This window comes from Balaenoptera physalus (genome assembly GCF_965194825.1).
Source record: "Balaenoptera physalus genome assembly, chromosome: 2".
In the NCBI taxonomy this organism is placed as follows: Eukaryota; Metazoa; Chordata; class Mammalia; order Artiodactyla; family Balaenopteridae; genus Balaenoptera; species Balaenoptera physalus.
Genome location: NC_138883.1, coordinates 28,979,773 through 29,001,200, shown reverse-complemented (window position 1 = coordinate 29,001,200; position 21,428 = coordinate 28,979,773). Strand labels below are relative to the sequence as shown.

Here is a 21,428-nt window from a genome sequence, read left to right as displayed (position 1 = left end):
TGAATGTTTAATTAATTGGGGGATTCAGGAATGTGCATTTCAAGTGATTCTAAAATTGGAGGGCTCCCACAACACTTTGAGAAATACTGCTATCTTAGACTTGAAATCTGTCGGCGGGCTATCTAATCAAAGCTCTTTATGAAGTAATGGTTTTACCTAGTGATGCTCCTCAACTCCTACGTAAAGTGAGCACTCTCTTGCTTATATACTTGGTAGATCCAACTAGTAGTTGAAAAAGGGATGTTGTTGGTTAGTTACAGACCCAGCCAAAGCTATTTAGCAAAGTATGTGATTGTCCTGCCTGATGGAAATATTTATAAAGAATAAGTTTAACTAGTTTTCTTCTTTTTGTGATTCCATTGCTATATAAGTGGGCAGAAATTGAGCCCAGGAAATTGAAGTGATGAGGAAATCATGCCTGACCTCAACCAAGAGATTAAATGCTACTCTTTTTTTTTTTTTAATAAATTTATTTGTTTTATGGCCTTTCTCTAGTTGTGGGGAGCGGGAGCTTTCTCTTCCTTGCGGTGTGCAGGCTTCTCATTGCGGTGGCTTCTCTTGTTGTGGAACACGGGCTCTAGGCGCGCGGGCTTCAGTAGTTGTGGCTTGCCGACTCTAGAGCGCAGGCTCAGTAGTTGTGGCGCATGGGCTTAGTTGCTCCATGGCATGTGGGATCTTCCCAGACCAGGGCTCGAACCCGTGTCCCCTGCATTGGCACGGATTCTTAACCACTGTGCCACCAGGGAAGTCCCTAAATCCTACTCTTTTAAAAGTAGTTTTCCCCTCTGCCTTCCTTACTTTATTCCACAGGCATTTAGCTGAAAACCAAGGAAAGTAAAAAATTATTGAACCTAAATTTATATTTAGGTGAAGAAATACTAGCCCTAAATAATTCTGAAAGTATGAACCATGAGAATTATTGAAAATCTTCAAATAGAGAATCAGAACTAGTAATTAGATGAAGCTAGCTGAGGCTGCAAACTCGTAGTTCTGGGGCCCTCTAGAAATACAGTCCCACATAGTTTTTTAATTTAAAAAAATTAGCTTCCAGTGTCTTAAAAATGATCATATTTTACATCAAAACGCAGATTTCTGGCTTCTCTGAAAAATCAGAAGTACCATATTTCACTATCAGACACATCTTTTTTCATATTTTTGTACTACTGAAATATGTTGTTGTGATATAATTGGCAGCATCTTTTCTTTCTTAATGGTACATAAAATAAGGGTGTTACTTTCAATTAACAGAGTTTTCATATTTGGAGAAATGTGATATTAGGGTAACTCTTGTCCCAAGTCCACCTGCCAACAGTTTTCTAGAACCAAGTAGAAGTTATCCTCTTTACATGGCCAGCTTTACACATTAATGATGTCTGTTGGTCCTTTAGGCATTTCAGGTTTTGACTCCCGCTATCTGTAGGGGAACTAGTGACCTGATAAACCAATTTGTAGATAACTAGATTGCTTCCAACTTGAAAGTGTTCTTATAGGTGTCTTTTTTTGGACCCATGCAAGGATTTCTCTAGGAAGTATACCCAGGAGTGACACTGCAGGGTCCTAGAGTCCATGCATACTTAATTTCCCTAGGCATTGTCAGATTGCTTTCCAGAATGACTATACTAGTTCTTACTTACTTCAGTAATGCATGAGAGTTCCTATTTCTCTACATTCTCACTAACTTTCTAACTTTTGCCAATTTGAGGATGTATTTTAATATCCCATTGTTTTACTCAGCATTTCTCTGATTTTCATTGAGTTCAAATACCTCACTATTAGTCATCTGGCTTTCAGTTTCTGTGAATTTTCTGTTTACATTTTTTACCAACTTTTCCCTTTTTTGGTTGTTTGGTTTTGAATTTTAGGAGTTTCTTGTATATTCTAGATAGTAGTCCTTTGTTGGTTTTACATTGAAAATATCATCTCTTAATTTTTCTAACTTGTCAACAGAGTTCTTCATTTGCTGTACTCTATCTGTTCTAGTATTTGTTAGTTTATTCTATTGTGTTTTCTACACAGATGATCATCTTCACATAGTGAGTTTTATTTCCTCCTTTAATCATTCCAATTTGTATTTCTTTTTATTGTAATATTGATAAAGATCTCTTGTACCATGTTAAACAGTAGCAGTGATAGTAGATAGGCATCCTTGATGTGTTTGGGATCTTAGAGAGAATACTTTTTTCTTTTTTATTGAAGTATAGTTGATTTACAATGTTGTGTTTTCTGGTGTATAGCAAAGTGATTCAGTTATACATATTTAAATATATATATCCTTTTCATATTCTTTTCCGTTATAGCTTATTACAAAATATTGAATATAGTTCCCTGTGCTAGACAGTAGGACCTTGTTGTTTATCTATTTTTTTTGCTATTTGAATTATCCATTTTTTAAAATTTATTTTTTTATTGAAGTATAATTGATTCACAATGTTGGGTTAGTTTCAGGTGTACAGCAAAGTGATTCAGTCATATATATATATTTATATTCTTGTTCATATTCTTTTCCATTATAGCTTATTACAAAATATTGAATATAGTTCCCTGTGCTATACAGTAGGTCCTTGTTGTTTATCTGTTTTATATGTAGTAGTATATATATGTTGCTCCCAAATTCCTAATTTATTCCTCCTTCCACCTTTCCCCTTTGGTAACCATAAATTTGTTTTCTATGTCTGTGAGTCTGCCTCTGTTTTGTAAATAAGTTCATTTGTATCATTTTTTTAAGATTCCACATATAAGTGATATCATATGATATTTGTCTTTCTCTCTCTGGCTTACTTCACTTAGTATGATAATCTCTAGGTCCATCCATGTTGCTGCAAATGGCAGTATTTCTTGTTTATGGCTGAGTAGTATTCCATTGTATATATGTACCACATCTTCTTTATCCATTCATCTGTCAGTGGGCATTTAGGTTGCTTCCATGTCTTGGCTATTGTAAATAGTGCTGCAATGAACATTGGGGTGCATGTATCTTTTCAAATTATGGTTTTTTCCGGATATATGCCCAGGAGTGGGATTCCTGCATCATATGGTAACTCTATTTTTAGTTTTTTAAGGAACTTCCATGCTGTTTTCCATACTGGCTGCACCAATTTACATTCTCACCAACAGTGTAGGAGGGTTCTCTTCTCTCCACACCCTCTCCAGGATTTATTATTAGTAGACTTGAAAACAATTTTTTTATTGGAGTATAGCTGACTTACAATGTTGTATTAGTTTCAGGTGTACAGCAAAGTGAATCAGTGTAGACTTTTTTTTCTTTTTTGGTCGCCACACATGGCATGCGGGATCTTCCCTGACCAGGGATCGAACCTGTGCCTCTTGCACTGGGAGTGTGGAGTCTTAACCACGGGACCGCCAGGGAAGTCCCAATGTAGACTTTTTAGTGATGGCCGTTCTGACCAGTGTGAGGTGATACCTCATTGTAGTTTTGATTTGCATTTTTCTAATAATTAGTGATGTTGAGCATCTTTCATGTGTCTATAGGCTATCTGCATGTCTTCTTTGGAGAAATGTCTATTTAGGTCTTCTGCCCATTTTTTGATTGTGTTGTTTGGGTTTTTTTGTTTGTCTTGTTTTGTTTTGTTTGTTACTGAGTTGTATGAGCTATTTGTATATTTTGGAAATTAGCCCTTGTCAGTCACATCATTTACAAATATTTTCTCCCAGTCCATAGGTTGTCTTTTCATTTTGTTTATGGTTTCCTTTGCTGTGCAAAGCTTTTAAGTTTGATTAGGTCCCTTTTGTTTATTTTTGCTTTCATTTCTATTGCCTTGGGAGACTGACCTAAGAAAACATTGCTACAATTCATGTCAGAGAATGTTTTGCCTATGTTCTCTTCTAGGAGTTTGAGAATGCTTTTCATGTTACATTCCCAGTTTGGCCCACGTTGACCACGTTTTTTAAAATAAATCCTCCATACACATATACACACATCCTGATACTCTTTACCAAGCTCAGCTTTTTCTTTTTCCTTAGTATTTGTCACCTTCTAATATACTATATGATTTATATCTATTTATTTATTATATTATTTACCACTGTCTCCCGCCAGTAGATGTAAATTCCATGAAGGCAGGGATCTTTGTTTTGTTCACTGATATATCCTCAGCAAGTGAAAGAATGTTTGGTACGTAGGAGGTAATCAATAAATATTTGCTGAAATGAATGAATTGCTCCCTTAAGTGTGGTGTTTGTTGAAGCTTTTTGATGTGTAGCTTTTATCAAGTAAGAAATTTCACTTTAACCCTTAGTTGAGAGCTTTTAATATCAGCTGTAGAACTTTATCAACTGCTCGTTCTGCACTTACTGAAATAAATGTGATTTTCCTCTTTAATCCATTAATAAATGATTTATATTTATAGACTTTTCTGTTGTTAAACAATCCTTATGATCCTGGCATAAGCCATTTTTGATCATGATCATTATACACCATTGGCTTTGGAGATCTAATGTTGTATCTAGGATTTTCAAATCTGTTTTGAAAAGTAAAGAGGGCTCCTTATCTGGTTATGGCATCAAGGTTATTCTGGCGTCATAAAATAAGTTGGAAACTTTCCCTCTTTTTTCTGATTTCTGAAACCACTTGTATAACAAGGAATATCTGTTGCCTGAAAGCTTGGTAAAACTTGTAATTTATCTAGGCTTGGGGCTTTAGGGGAGGAGGATGAGGGTAAATCTCTGATTATCTTTTTAATGTTTTAAATAGTAATTAGTCTATTCAAATTTTCTGATTCTTCTTGTGAGTTTTGGCACTTTTGTTTTTTCTAGAAATGCATACTTTGTCTAGGTTTTCAAACTTATTACCATATATTTGTTTATAATATTTTATTTTTAAAATCTCTGTGATGGGACTTCCTTGGTGGCCCAGTGGTTAAGAATCCGCCTGCCAATGCAGGGGACCCAGGTTCAAGCCCTGGTCTGGGAAGATCCCACATGCTGCGAAGCAACTAAGCCTGTGCGCCACAACTACTGAGCCTATGCTCTAAAGCCCATGAGCCACAACTACTGAGCCCACATGCCACAACTACTGAAGCCCGCGTGCCTAGATCCCGTGCTCCACAACAAGAGAAGCCACCGCGATGAGAAGTCCGCGCACTGCAATGATGAGTAGCCCCTGCTCGCCACAACTAGAGAAAGCCTGCGTGCAGCAATGAAGACCCAATGCAGTCAAAAATAAATAAATAAATAAATAAATAAATAAAATCTCTGTGATATCTGTGTTATTTCCCCTTATTTATTCTATATTTTAAATTTGTATATCTCTCTTTTTAGCTCAGTTGAGCTTGCCAGAGACTTCAGAACCCACTTTTAGTTTTGTTAATCTTTTTTCCTCTCATTCTGCTTTTCATTGATTTCTTCCTTTGTATCTCCTTCTGCCTTCATGATGTACTTTTTCAAACATCTTGAATGCTTAACTTATTTGTTTTCTATCTCTTGTTCTCTCTTATATTTTTAAAATTTATTTTATTCAAGTATAGTTGATTTACAATGTTGTGTTAACTTCTGCCATACAGCAAAGTGATTCAGTTATATATATATATGTGTGTGTGTATATATACATATATATATATATACATTCTTTTTCATATTCTTTTCCATTATGGTTTATCACAGGATATTGAATATAGTTCCCTGTTCTTATTTTTATTTATTTACTTATTTATTTATGGCTGCGTTGGGTCTTCATTGCTGCGTGTGGGCTTTCTCTAGTTGCGGCGAGTAGGGGCTACTCTTCATTGCGGTACGCAGGCTTCTCATTGCAGTGGCTTCTCTTGTTGTGGAGCACGGGCTCTAGGTGCGTGGGCTTCAGTAGTTGTGGCTCATGGGCTTCAGTAGTTGTGGCTCGCAGGTTTTAGAGCGCAGGCGCAGTAGTTGTGGCACACGGGCTTAGTTGCTTCGCAGCATGTGGGATCTTCCCGGACCAGGGCTCAAACCCGTGTCCCTTGCATTGGCAGGCGATTCTTAACCACTGCACCACTAGGGAAGCCCAAGATGGTTAATATTTTTCTAAAACTTCATCAGTGCTACCTGGCTGCAGCAATTATAAATTGTTCCTGGTTGTAAGATGTATCCAAATTTCAAAGATATTAAAATATAGAAGAAGATATAAATCTTAGAATCAATGAAATAAGATATATTTTAATATCAGTGTTGAAAGCTATATGTTTTTTTGTAAACCGAGTGGGAGTGAAGTATCTGACATTACATCACGATTTCCTTAATTTCTGTGAGAGGTATTTAAATGAGTATTTCTGATTTCAGGAAATTAAAACACTCTCTTTGCATATAAAGTCTCAAAAAAAGAAGTTAATCTTTTTAGCGGTAGATGCCAGGGCTAATAATTATTGCATGAAAATTGGGTCAACAAATCACACCAATAAAGACAGCTTTGTTTTTTCTTCTCTTTTTAAGGCAAAAGCAACAACAATCAAAGAAGCCCTAGCCAGATGGGTGAGTTTATGAGTTTTTACTTCTTCTAGAAACCACATAAGGAGAATTTTTGGATCGTTATTTAAATATGACCATTCAATACAAGGGATCTTTGTGGTATTGGAACTGTTTAGCTATCTTGATGGTGTTAGTGGATACATGAGCCTACACAGGTGATAAAATTGTATAGAACTTAATACACATGCAAACACATTTACACTCGTATGTACAAATAAAATTGGGAAAATCTGATTAAAATCAGTGGATTGCATCAATATCAATATCCTGGTTGTGATATTATACTATAGTTTTGAAAAATGTTACCATTGGGGGAAACTGGGCAAAGTGTATAAGGGATCTCTCTGTATTATTTTTTATAACTGCACATGAATTTTCAAGTGTCTCAATAAAAATTTCAATTAAAAAAATCTGACCATTGGAGAATTTAAATATGGAAAGGCTGATTCATCTGTTACTGTAATGGCTGTAATCTCTGTTACAGTACATTTTCTTTTTCAACTTTATCATCATTAAACTACATGTCATTTTCAGGTGATAGATTGATATGTGTTGTGGATTATCTAGGTTTTAGACAAGTGATGGTTTTAGCCTCTTGGAGGTTAGAACAGGGTCAGTCAATGTGGACAAACGAAAATCATGCATAGACAACTGAAAAAACATTGAATAAAAATACTAAAATGATGCTTAACATCGCTGATCATCAGGGAAATGCAAATCAAAACTGCAGTGAGATATCACCTCACGCCTGTTAAAATGGCTATCATCGAAAATACGAGAGAAAAGTGTTGGTGAGGATGCGGAGAAAAGAAACTCTTTTGCACTTTGGTGGGGATGTAAATGTAAATTGGTACAGTGTTATGGTAAATACTATGAAGGTTCCTCAAAAATTAAAAGTAGATCTACCATGTGATCCAGCCATCCCACTTCTGCATATATATCTGAAGGAAATGAAACCACTATCTCAAAGAGATACCTGTATCCCCATGTTCATTGCAGCATTGTTCACAATAGCCAAGACATGAAAACAGCCTAAATGCTCATCAATGGATGAATGGATGAAGAAAATGTATATTTGTATACAATGGAATATTATTCAGCCATAAAAAGAAGGAAATCCTGCCATTTGCGACAACATGGAAGGACCTTGAGTGCATTATGCTAAATGACATAAGTCAGGTAGCTAAAGACAAATATTGTATGATCTCACTTACATGTGGAATCTAAAAAAGCTGAACTCATAGAAACAGATTAGAATGGTGGTGGCCAGAGCTGAGTGGAGGAAATGGGGAGAAGTTGGTCAAAGGTTATAAACTTCCAGTTATAAGATGAATACGTTCTGGGGATCTAATGTACAGCATATTTAATAATACTGTATTATGTACTTGAAGGTTGCTAAGAGAGTAGATTTTTTTAAATTAATTAATTTATTTATTTATTTATGGCTGAGTTGGGTCTTTGTTGCTGTGCGCCAGCTTTCTCTAGTTGCAGCCAGCGGGGGCTACTCTTCATTGCAGTGCACGGGTTTCTCATTGCAGTGGCTTCTCTTGCTGTGGAGCATGGGCTCTTGCCACGTGGGCTTCAGTAGTTGTGGCATGTGGGCTCAGTAGTTGTGGCTTGTGGGCTCTAGAGCACAGGCTCAGTAGTTGTGGTGCACAGGCTTAGTTGCTCCGTGGCATGTGGAATCTTCCCGGACCAGGGCTCGGACCCATGTCCCCTGCATTGACAGGCAGATTCTTAACCACTGTGCCACCAGGGAAGTCTGGAGAGTAGATCGTAAATGTTCTCAGCACACAAAAAAATAATGATATGAGGTGCTGGATGTGTTAACTAACCTTTTTCTGGTAATCATTTTGCAATGTATACATGTATCAAAGCATCACGTGGTATACCTTAAACATAAACAATGTTATATGTCAGTTATATCTCAATAAATCTGTAAAAAATAGTGATCATTTTATAATGTATAGAAATGTTGAATCACTATGTTGTACACTGGGAACTAACATAGTATTGTAGGTCAATTATATTTCAACAAACAAACAAACAAATTCATAGAAAAAGGCATCAGATTTGTGGTAACCAGAGCCAAGGAGTAGGGGTAGGGGGAATTGGATGAAGATGGTCAATAGGTACAAGCTCCCAGTTACAAGGTAAATAAGTACTAGGGGTGTAATGTACAACATGATTAATATAATTAACACTGCTGTATGTTATATATGAAAGTTAAGAGAGTAAATCCTAAGAGTTCTCATCACAAGGAAAAATTTTTTTCTTTTTCTTTTATTTTGTATCTTATGAGATGATGGATGTTCACTAAACTTATTGTGGTAATCGTTTTGTGAATTTATAAGTCAAATTGTTATGCTGTATATATTAAACTTATTCAGTGCTATATGTCATTATATCTGGAAAAAGTACACAATACATACACCAAATACATTTTTAAAAAGCATATAGTAATATTAGAGAGGAAACTGCATTGTAAAAAATGCATTAAATATAAACAAATATTTTGAATATAACATTCTATAAAGTTTGAACAGTTGTATTTCAGCATTATAGATAGAATTTCCATAGAGTATAGAGATGGCTCCTCAATTTCTATGCCCAGTGATAACATATTTGACTATGTTATCAGTTGTTTTTTTGTATAATAATGTATCTTTTGCTTTTGTAGCTGGGCTTTAAATAAAAAGTCTTTCAAGAAACTTGGTGTCTAGGGAAAATAGACAAAATGGGTAGGATAATGAAATATTTGAATTTTTGTTTTAGTGCTTATAAACTTCTTTGTACTCTAATTACATTAAAAAAATATTTTTCTGCTTAGTGAAAGATCTGTTTTGTTTAATAAAAAAGTGTGGAGTAGGCTTAGTATTAGATTTGATTTCCTTCAATCAGATTTTAGGATTTTATTTTATTTATTTATAATAACAAGTGGTTGGTTTTTTGGTTTGGTTTGTAGGTTCTATTTCTAGATTACATTATGGCCATAAATCTTTGACTTTAAGATTATTTGAAGACATCATGCTCATTCTTGCACTCATTAGCCCAACATTTATTAAGGATCTACTTGGTGTCAGTCTCCCATCTCCTAACCTATAAATGTATGGCAAAAAAAAAATACTGAGTGAATGTGTATTAGATCTCTTTCAACTGATTATATATTTCCTATTATTGATGTGTTATGATTTGATTTTTTAAAAACAAGCCTCTTTTGTGTCTAATATCAGGTTATAGAAAATATAGGAAAGTAAGAAAATGGTCCCTGAGCTGTAGGATCTTCTTGTTTTGTTGGAGAGATAGAGCTAACTCTAAGTATTGAGGTACTTAGAAACTATTATTAGGCAGCATATCCTGGTAATTAAAATTTAAACTGTGTACTTAGTACTGAAATTAAACTCTAAGGTAGAATTTAGTAGTAAATTATTGTAGAGCAAATAAATTTGACCTCAGCTTTGTCATAAAGAGAAAATCTTCCCAAATTCTTGGTATTTGGTGGTTCTAGCTCAGACTAAATTGTATATAGGAACAGAAGGATGAGATGACAGAAAGAGTTGATCTTATAGGTCTGAATCTGATACTTAGGAAAAGTTTGTTTAGGGAAAAGGAATTCTTCCCAGGAAAATGTTTTTGTTGTTGTGTTTTACTTTTGTTTATTAATTGATAGGCTCTAAAAGGATTTTTAAAATTACAGAAATAAAAGTTAGATTCTTTCCTCCTCTTTTCCATTTGGTTGAGACCTAAGAGTGAATTATCTGAATCAGCCATGTATAAGGCTAGTTGTCAGGTTCAGTAAGTAAATGTTGTCAATAAGTGAACTGTCAAGAATGTACAGAATTATTGAGTTTTAATAATTGTTTTGAAATAAACGTTGAAAAGCCTTGAGAAATTTTGGCCTTTTCTAGTTCCACATTTGGATTATTTTCTTCCAAATTAATTTTTATCATAGGAAGAGAAAACCAGTCAGAAGCCATCCGAAGCCAGAGAGATAAAGCTGTATGCCCAGATTCCCCCTATAGAGAAGATGGATGCGTCCTTGTCCACACTCTTTAACTGCGAGTAAGTTCTCTTGTCTTTCTTCGTCCTTTCTAGTATTGCTATTAAGTTTCACTTCCTTTTCTAAATACACAAACTAGAAAAATATATTTATTTTCTTGATCTTCATTTCCCTTCCTTCCTTCCTTCCTTCCTTCTTTCCTCCCTCCCTCCCTCCCTTCTTTCTTTCTTTCTTTTTCTGATTCTCGCTTTGGCAAAGCCAAACATAAAAGATTATTGGTTTCTAGGATTATTAATAGATTAATCCTGAATAATCCTGTACTGTATTTTTTTACAGTACAATTTTTACAATATGCCTGGAGAATAGAAATTTCCTTGTCTCTTAGGAGAAGCTAAATAACACAATTAAGCTATTTCTCTGTCATAAAATCTAGTACTTTCCCTTGTAAGATTATCCACCAAAGTCAATACTATACTTACTCAGAGACATAAGAGATACTGCTTTAAAAAATACTTTTCAAACTATGAAAATACATTGTAAAGCACCTAGAAGGGCTTCCCTGGTGGCGCAGTGGTTAAGAATCTGCCTGCCAATGCAGGGGACACGGATTTGATGCCTAGTCTGGGAAGATCCCACATGCCGCGGAGCAACTAAGCCTGTGCGCCACAACTACTGAGCCTGCGCTCTAGAGCCCACGAGCCACAACTACTGAGCCCACGTGCCACAACTACTGAAGCCCACGTGCCTAGAGCCTGTGCTCCACAACAAGAGAAGCCACTGCACTGAGAAGCCCGCTCACCGCAACGAAGAGTAGCCCCTGCTCACCACAACTAGAGAAAGCCCACGCACAGCAACAAAGACCCAAAGCAGCCAAAAATAAATAAATAAAATAAATTAAAAAAAAAAAAAGAGCCCTCTTTAAAAGTCATGAGGGACACAAAATAATTAAAAAAAAAAACAAACCTAGAAAATATTAAAAGCACAAAGGGAAGTAATATCAACCAAAATTGCACACCTTTTGAGAACCAGTGTTAGCATTTTGTTTTTTATTATTTTTTTAATTTTTTGGCCGCACTGCAGGGCATGTGGGATCTTAGTTCCCCGACCAGGGATCAGGGATCTCACCCCTGCCCCCTGCAATGGAAGCACAGAGTCTTAACCATTGGACCGCCAGGGAAGTCTCAGCATTTTGATATAGCACCTTCTAATTTTTTTTCCGAATTGGGATCAAGTTACATTTATTTGTAATCCTATTTATCCAAGACTTTAAGTATCAGATCTATATTTATTCCTTTTAACTTATTTTCTAAATACACACTTTTTAGCAGGGTTCTGTGGCTAATTTGAGGCAATTATACCATGACACCTTGTAACTGTGCTCTCAGGCTGCAGTGTCTTGTCAGGGGTGTAGAATGTTACAGAATCAATTGGGGTTCTTTCTGATCTCTTCATCCTGTGTTTTTCTAACTGTGGTCCCCTGGCTACCTATATAAGAATCTCCTTGTGCAGTAGATAAGCCCCACTCCAAATTTATAGAAACAGAATCTACTGATGAAACTAGGTATCTGTATTTATAATAAGCAATCTGAATGACTCTTAGATGCATATTTGTGAACTCATGCATTAGACTAATACCTGTCTTTGGAATTAAAGGGAAAAGCAAATGTATTTAGTTATTGTATGCAACTTGTCCTTTGTGATGAGAACACAATGTATTACATAAAAACCCACCTTAGATGTGTTTTTGGCTTCAAAAATCATGATTTCAAAGAGCATTATTTCAAAGTGGTCAAATATCTTTTTATCATAAAGCCATTTCAAAGGCAAGCATTTGAGAAGGTTCTGTACCCCATACCAAAGTACCTTGGAAACTGCTTAGAAAGAGTCACCCTGTTCATATTTTTGCTGACACTCTTTGAGCAGGTTGCCTAAACAACAATTAAAGAATCATTCCCCAACCGTAGTCCCAGATTTTCCAGTCCATTTTTCACTTTAACTGGTTGTTCTTGAGAATGGGGAATGACTAGAAAACACACAGATTTGACCAGTAATTTACAGTGTACAGTAATTGCTTTTAGTGTTTCAAGCAAAAAAAAAAAAAAAAAAAAGAAGAAGAATTCCTCTTCAGGTCAAATCAGAAGGATAAGATCATATGTTCTAGAGTCAGTTTTTTGGCATCTTAAATTTGCCTGTGCTACATTCTGGTTGTATAATATCAGGCAAATTGCTTAACATCTTTGTGCCTCAGTTCCCTCATTTGTAAAATTTGGATAATAATACTTATTTCATAGGATTGTTCTGATGGTTAAAATAGTTAATACATGTAAAGTACTTAGAAGAATACTAGGCACACATTAAGTGTTCAATAAAATTAGCTTTTATTATATTCTTTGCATGAAATTTACTAAGATATTAAACATTTTTGTCAAGAAAGGAAGATTAATAACGTATAATTATGCTCCCTTTAAAAATTTGTTTTTATACAATTAAAGTATGTATAGGAAAAAAATCTAGAAAAATATATACGAACTATTAAAAGTCATTATCTCTGGAGGAATGTGTGGGGTGGTTAGGATTACATAACTTTTTATTATACACATATCATGGACATTTTCCCAAGTTGGTATGTATAGCCCAATCTTGTTTGCTTTAGTGGCAGATAGTATTTCATTATCTGTATTCCTCAGCTGATGGGTATTTATAAATTTTTTCCCACTTTTTTGCTATTACAATAATACAGTAAATAATCTAATTCATATATTTTTTGGCATTTGTATTAGTATTTCAATAGGACATATTCCTAGAAATGAATTACTGGGTCAAAAATACATGCATTTAAAAATTTAATAGATAACACCAAATTACCCTCAAAAAGGTTTTTTTGATTTTATACAATAGTGTATATTAACTTTTGTAATCAGGGAAAAAGTATGAAGATTTCAAAATGAAGGAATACATGTCATGTCTGAGAGGGAAAAAAGGATTCAGTGTAAAAGGAAATGTGACTTAAATATCATCTTCTGTGGGTACTTGAGGAATAATTTCTGATATACCATTAACATTTTTTTCTTATTAATTCAAGTGTTCCTTTTTTTTTTTTTTAGGAAGCTTTCACTGTCTACAAACTGCATTGAAAAAATTGCAAACCTGAATGGCTTAAGTAAGTGATCCACAGTAACAGATGGTTCTTGGATTTTGTAGTTATTTGGAATAAACATTCCAGAGGCACTACATAATCCTAGAAGCTGGCACCTGTTTTAACCACAGTAATTGTCAGATGTCAGAAAGAATATATAAACCATGTGTCTTATTTAATTATCCAAAGAAAAGTAGAGATAACATGAAACCTGAGCAGTTTAAAGACATTATAAAGTTTTTGTAGTGTTAGAATTGAAATATCTTAAATAGAAAATCAGGTTTTTTATATTTTTTTGTTCAGATTTATCTTATGTTTCATACTTATTATATTTAAAATTTTATTCTTGACCATCCCTGTTTTTCCTGTGCTCCTTGTCTTTGTTAATGACATCGACACCTTCTCAGTTGCCAAGGCTCCTTGTGCTAGTTGCCTGTGGCTGCAGAAACTTGGTGGCTTAAAACTGCAGAAATGTATTCCCTCACTGTTCTAGAGGCCAGAAGTCTGAAATCAGTTTCACTGGGCCAAAATCAAGAGGGCCACACCTTCTCTAGAGGCTTCAGGGGAGAATCTTTTCCGTGCCTTTTCTAGATTCTGATGGCTGCCAGATTCCTTGGCTTGTGACTGTGTCACTCCAATATCTGCCTCTGTCGTCATATTGCCTTCTCCTCTTTTGTCTCTGTCATATCTTTCTCTGTCACCCTCTTATGAGGATACATGTGATTGCATTTAGGGAACACCTGGGTAATCAAGGATACTCTCCCCATCTTAAGATCCCTAACTTAATCACATCTGCAAAGTAATTTTTCCCCACGTATAGTAACATTCACAGGTTCCAGGGATTAGGATATAGGTATCTTTTGGTGAGCCATTATTTAGCCTATCATATTTCCCTTTACTTCCATCAAGCCCTACATGCAAGTTCATCCGTAAGTCCTGTTAACTCTATTCTTTGAAAGAGCTCTCAAATAATTTGTTGCTTTTCCATTTCCAGGAGCTACAGCTTTAATTTAGACCCTCATCATCTCCCCCTTAGGTCATATTTTTTAGATGTTTTTTATCACTTCCCACAGTAAGAAATACATTTGAATTAACGACTCAGTATATATATATTCATATGAATACACATATCAAATATAGCATATACATATGAACTGGATTAAAATTTGTAAAACAATATTTACCCTTATAGCATAGGTTCCAGTATAAATTTTTTTAGCGTGATTTCATTGTTTTTTAAATGCTTGTCACAACCCACTAAGTTGATTTCACATGACCCACAGTTTGAAAAAACACTGCCTTACAACTTCTGTTATAGCCTCCCAGTTGATCTCCTTGTCTCCTATCTTTCTGTTCTTCCATTGACCTTCAGCACTGACACCAGAGTTTTCTTTTTAAAAATATTGTTCTCATTATCATTCCTCCAGATCAGAGACCTTTAATGCCTCCCCTTTGCCTAATAAAGACCAGATGCCTTAAGGTTGCATTCAGGGTCATCTAAAAGCTTGTGACATCCTCTTCACACCCAAACATATAATTCTTTTTTTATGACTTTGTGCACTTGTTAATGCAGTGCTTTTCATTGAGAACAGCCCCTTCCTCTAGCAGGAAAACCCTACAAGAAACAAAATTAAGATTAAGAATGCCAAGTTTAAATGTCATTTAGAGGGAGACCCCTAAAGACTTCTTTAATGTCCATCATCATAATAATTACTCTTTCTTGGGAACATTTATAACAGTCTACCTTAGATTATAATAATAATTACTTACTTCATATAGTTATTGTGAAGATTAAATGAGTAGTGTGTATAAAGTTCTTAGAATAGTGCCTACTGCATATAAATGCTCAAGAAATATTAGCTGTTATTATAGTTAGTGAGGAATATGTTCTGTCTCTTCAGATAATGAGCTCCTTGAGGGCAAACATCACATCTTATTAATCTTTCTATCTTCTATTCCAAATCTCCATCCCCGCCCAGTACCGTACTCAAAGGTGCACTCAGTATTTACATACTGCTGGAGAGGAAGTGTTCACTATTAGAGTTGTGTAAAAGATGATTCCGTCTATTCCATTTTTCACTGACTCATTAAACAATTTATATTTCATTTTATTCCCTATTCTTTGTCTGTATTTGAAATAACTTGCTTAAAGGAGACTAAATTGATAACATTATTTATCAGTATGGATAACATGCTTTTCTTTCATAAAAACATGACTGACAATATGAAAATGAAAATATGAAAAACCTTCTATATAAGCTGGTAATGGGTTTGAACTCATATTCTCTTTGGTCAATTGGTAGTGACTCTCAGGAAAGTCGTATGAAGAAGAGTTCCAAAAATTCAGTGGAAAAGAGTACCTTGATCAATTATTGATGTCTGATGTAGGCATGGAATGAGAGAGAATAGGCATTTGTACCATGTATTTGCTATATTTGATGCATCTCATTTTAGTTCTGCTTATAACAAATGGTATTTCTGCAGTCTATGGAGAGAATACACTTTGTCTGTGACTATGAAGCAAAATGAAGCCAACTGATTCATGCAAGAGATTGAATATATGACGCTAGCTTGCCTCCCACCCCTTTCCTTTCATGAGCACTATAGTCTTACCTACTACGCTGTGATAAGAGGATCTGAAATAAGTAGGTATTCCTATTTAACAGTGGGGTTATAAGGCACAATAACCCTAACAGCAGTATATATTGTTTCAAAACTGTGACTAGAAAACTGTATGACATGACTATGTTCAAAACTGTGACTAAAAAGCTGTACAATGTGAATATTAATACTCTCATATTAAAGATTAGAAAGTAAAGTTTCTTGGTAAAAAGGTATACTCCTTCAGTTTACTAAATAAGTAAACATAAAACTTTAAGATATTGTTTTGATTTTCATCAGGACCTAAGAAGAAAAAAACAGTGTTTTCCTTCTAGTGGTGCTCTCTACTTATGCAGCATATAAAATATGGAAAGTGCATAATTCTGTAATGTTAGAAGAGTTAATCTATTAAGTTTGATATCATTATTTACTTCCCCGTACAGCAATAAGTAAGATCTCTTTAGCCTTTCATTGCCATTTTAATGTGCATTTTTAAAAAAAGGAGTTGTGTGTATTTAAGTTAGATACTATCTTTAAAAGATTTGTATATATCTGTTATCTCTAATTTCTGAGATCAGTTCTTATCTTAGTTGACCTAAGTGTATTTTGACATGGATGATTTCTTTTCTCTCTGAAGCAATTTCAGTATTGGATTTCTAGGACACTGTACCCTTCTGATTTTCTCCTGCCTTTTTGGCTACTTCTTCCCAGTCTCATGTCCTCAAATTTTAAATGTTGGAGTATCTGGGGACTCAGTTCTTGGATCTCTTCTCTTTTCTATCTTCACCTACTCCCTAGATTATCTCATCCAGATCATGGTTTTACCATCTATATGCTGATGGCTCCCAAATTTATATCTCTAGTCCATACATCTCCTCTGAACTCCAGATTCACACATTCAGTTGCCCGACATTTCCATTGGATGTCTACTGGACATCTCATACTTAACATGTCCAATACTGAGTCCTGATGTCCTTCCCCAGCCCTAGCTAACCCAACTTCTTGTGTGTCTGTCTCAGATAGTGACAACTGCATTCTTCTAGTTGCTCAGGCCAAACTCCTTGGTAATTTCTTGACTCCTCTCTCACTATATATATGCCTGATACACACACACGTACATCATTTATTTGTACTTACCATGGATTAAGCCTTGTGCTGAATATTTTAGACAATTATCTCATTTAATCCTTATACTCTTATAAGGTAGATCCTATACTTCCTCATTTTACATATGACAAAACTGAGATTCTAAGAGGTTTGGTTACTTCCCTAGAGAGTTAGGATTGGAACTCAGTTATGGATTTGTGCTCTTAACCATTGAATTATGGATGTTATAGAACAGTGCCATCCAACAGAATTATCTGCACTGTCCCAATACAGTTGCCACTAGCCATATGTAGCTATTAGGCTCTTGAAATGTGATTAATGTGATGGAGAAACTGAATTTTTTATCGTATTTAATTTTAATTAAATTAAATATCCACATGTGGTTAGTAACTACCATACTGGACAGCACAGTTATAGAAGTTTAAGTTGTGAAAATTAAATGTATAACTTATGCATAAGTAATCACAGTAGTTTTCTAGGACAGAAGTGAGGTTTCCTGTGTTTTACTAGAAATCTTTTATTTTAATTTTGAAAAATAATGTATGTACATGGTTTTATGCAAATAGTTCAGAAGACGGTACAGTTAAAAATGTCTTCCTCCAGGGGCTTCCCTGGTGGTCCAGTGGGTAAGACTCCACGCTCCCAATACAGGGGGCCTGGGTTCGATCCCTGGTCAGAGAACTAGATCCTGCATGCATGCTGCAATTAAGAGTTTGCATGCAGCAACTAAGAGTCCGCATGCCACAACTAAGAAGCCCACATGCCTCAACTAAAGATCCCTCATGCCGCAATGAAGATCCCGCATGCCGCAACTAAGACCCGTTGCAGCCAAAATAAAATAAATAAATAAATAAATAAATAAAAATAAAAATATCTTCCTCTGACCATAGACTGACTCTCAGTTCCTCCCCCAAACCAACCACTGTTTCTACTTTTCTCTTCCAGAAATAGCCTATAGATATAAAAATAGAAACATTCTTTTAAAAAATACAAATAGACATTTTTTAACCAATCACAATTTAATTATTTTAAAAAATGAAAGCAAAAGATTTTTAAAATACTGATTCATTTGATTTCACTTCTAATCCTTTGTGGAGCAAGGTGGACCAAACATGAATATGTTTTCTATTTTCTAGTGTAAGTCCTCATATTATAAGAAATTTGAAATATATATGCTCCCAAATTTAAAGTTCAAATCTTCTTTACTCTTATTTTATCCTTATAATATTAAAACCATGCATTTCAAATAGCTAACCATTTAAAATTTAACATTGGCATGATGTGCAATTGTAGTTGTAGTGTTTACCTTAGTGATATATCTATGTTATTTCTTACTTGATTACCATGTTTTATTAATACAGCCTTTTTTATTATATAAGGATATTATATAAGTGTATTTTTTTAATTAAAAAAATTATTATTATTATTTTTAAAATTTTTGGCTGCATTGGGTCTTCGTTTCTGCACATGGGCTTTCTCTAGTTGCAGCGAGCGGGGGCTGCTTTTCGTTGCGATGCATGGGCTTCTCCTTGCGGCGGCTTCTCTTGCTGTGGAGCACGAACTCTAGGCGCATGACTTCAGTAGTTGTGGCACGCGAGCTCAGTAGTTGTGACTCAAGGGCTCTAAAGTGCAGGCTCAGTAGTTGTGGCACATGGGCTTAGTTGCTCTGTGCATGTGGGATCTTCCTGGACCAGGGCTCAAACCCGTGTCCCCTGCATTGGCTGGCGGATTCTTAACCACTGCGCCACCAGAGAAGTCCCTATATAAATGTATTAAAGCTTTATTATATTAGATTTATAACAATTGTGTAATATGATTCTAATAAACCAAAATTGTTTTCTTTCCTCTACAGAAAACTTGAGAATATTGTCTTTAGGAAGAAACAACATAAAGAACTTAAATGGACTGGTAGGTTGTTATTTATTACTTAAAAAAGCATACACTCTTTTTCTTGAGTATTCAAATAATACTTGTCTGTTGCAGAAACTTTACAAAATAGAAAAGCAAATATAAAAATTACCTATAAACCACTGCTAACATTTTGATTGACATCTTTCTTGCCTTTTTTTCCTATTATTTGGTGGGTATGTAGAGAATGAACTCATACCATATATATTGTCTTGCATCTCTTTTTTTTACTTAGTATATAAAGATCATTTTTTCCATGTCATTCATTCATTCAGCAAATTCATTCAATATATTTACTGAATGCCTGCTTTTAGCCAGGCACTGTTCTAGGCACTAGAGATACAGCAGGATATAAAATAAAGTCCTTGCTCTCATTGAATTTAAATTATAGTGGAGGGAGACAGACTAGAAAATAATTGTATAATAATACATCAGGTGGTGATGAATGCAATGAAGATAAACGAGACATATATATTCCAAATAGATAATTATTTCCATTTAATTTTAGTGTTAAAAATTATCTCAAGTTTCTGCCTGGCCAGAAAATTTTAAATTCTAATTTTATATTTTCCTAATTTATATATTTTTCCAAATTTATGTTATCTTCCTATGTGGTTAACATGCCATCTCTGTCTTTGTAGCATTTATATGGATTTTATGGTGATCATGGAATAAAATATAATTATTGATTTAAAAAAAACAAAAACAAAAATGAGGCATATAAGAGAACGTAGATTGATGGGAAGTCCTCTCTAAAAGTGAGAATGTAGGCTCTAGAGCTGACCAAGGGACCAGTGCTCCAGACTGAAGAGGGACAGCAAGTGCAGATGTCTTGAAACTGAAGCTCCTTGGTATGCTTGAGTAAGAGCAAGAGTTGAATGAGGGAGAATTGTCCTCAGTGGTGAGAGGGAGCCAAGAACCAATCCTTATAGGACTTGGTAAGATTTTAGATTTTTTTCCAAGTGGCTTGCAAAGCCATTGGAGGTTTTTGATCAGAGGATGTTATTTAAGTTTTTAAAATAATTTTCAACCATACTTTTTTAATGACAGCATAATATTCTGTTTTATTGATGTACCATAATTTATTTAAATAAGTTATTATTCATTATTTATTTCCAGTTTGGAGTTATTATAATCAATGCTGTTATAAATCTCCTTTTAGCTATATTATTGCACACATCTATGAATAATTCCTTGGATAAATTCCTTGAAATGGAATTGCTGGGTCAAAAGTATGAATTTCTTTTAAGGCTTTTGTGACATATTATCAAGTTACCCTTTGGAAAGCTTGTAACAATTTATACTACCATCAATAATGTATGAGGGTTTTCATTTCCCTTTACCAACCGTGGGCATTTTTAAATTTTTTAAAGTTTTTGACAGTGTATTTTATTTGTATATTTATTGGCCATTTGAATTTCCTTGCAAAGTTGAGATGAAGCAATATTGTAAAACAATAGGCAATTTCAGAAAAGATGAAACTAATTTCTTTTTCTTGTGTATGTTCCCCAAAAGATAATAATTTTTTTTTAAAGTGCTGATTGTTAAATACTTCATAAAAACCCTGAAATATTTTGTCACTTGGGTTTCCTGTCCCCCCCCAAGCCCGATAACTCTAGCTTGTTCTTCATAAGAGTCAATGAGGCTGAAACTGCAGTGCTTCCCAACAATAACCTCCCAAGACCAGACAGGCTAAAATGACCATTCCCCTCCCCCACCCATTACAGAAACAGCCAAAACACGTGAATAGGAGTCAGTGTTCAGAGGTGCAATTTTGGAATTATCTTGAATTATCTGATAATATTCCCACATCTACATGTCTACTTACTGACATAAATTTATAAAATGTTTGGAAATTCTTAGAGATTACATTCTGTAGTTAAATAAAGGGAGTTTTCTCCCCCAAAACAATAACCAGTAGATGAATTATTTGCTTTCTAGCTAGATATGATGAATAAAATCCTAATGATCTATAAAAAAATTTTTTTTTGATGTTCTAAATGATTGGTAAATGTAACGACATTTTGCCTTCTCTTCATTCTGTGAGCCTTAGATGGTAAAAATGTCATATATAGGGACATTATTCATAATGGATAAAATATTAAATTATAGTACAAAAATTCAGAATTTATTATACTTCAGGCTAAACATTACTTTGAATTATCTGAAAAGGAAGAGCTTGCAAATAAATATACCCCTAAATCTTTAGGGCCAATATGATAA

At 34.7% G+C, this 21,428-nt stretch overlaps 1 protein-coding gene across 2 annotated transcripts in view; it reads left to right on the top strand.

The window, feature by feature from the left end:
* Window positions 1-21,428, top strand: part of DNAL1 (dynein axonemal light chain 1) — a 39,462-nt gene that overhangs the window by 682 nt on the left and 17,352 nt on the right. For both annotated transcript variants that reach the window (XR_014261048.1, XM_082451911.1), the window contains exons 2-5: window positions 6,418-6,456; window positions 10,406-10,515; window positions 13,558-13,613; window positions 19,150-19,205. Coding sequence is in view for 1 of the 2 variants with exons in the window: in XM_082451911.1 (XP_082308037.1) it covers window positions 10,481-10,515; window positions 13,558-13,613; window positions 19,150-19,205 (147 nt within the window). In the remaining variant the exon portion in view is untranslated. The remainder of the gene's footprint in view (window positions 1-6,417; window positions 6,457-10,405; window positions 10,516-13,557; window positions 13,614-19,149; window positions 19,206-21,428) is intronic.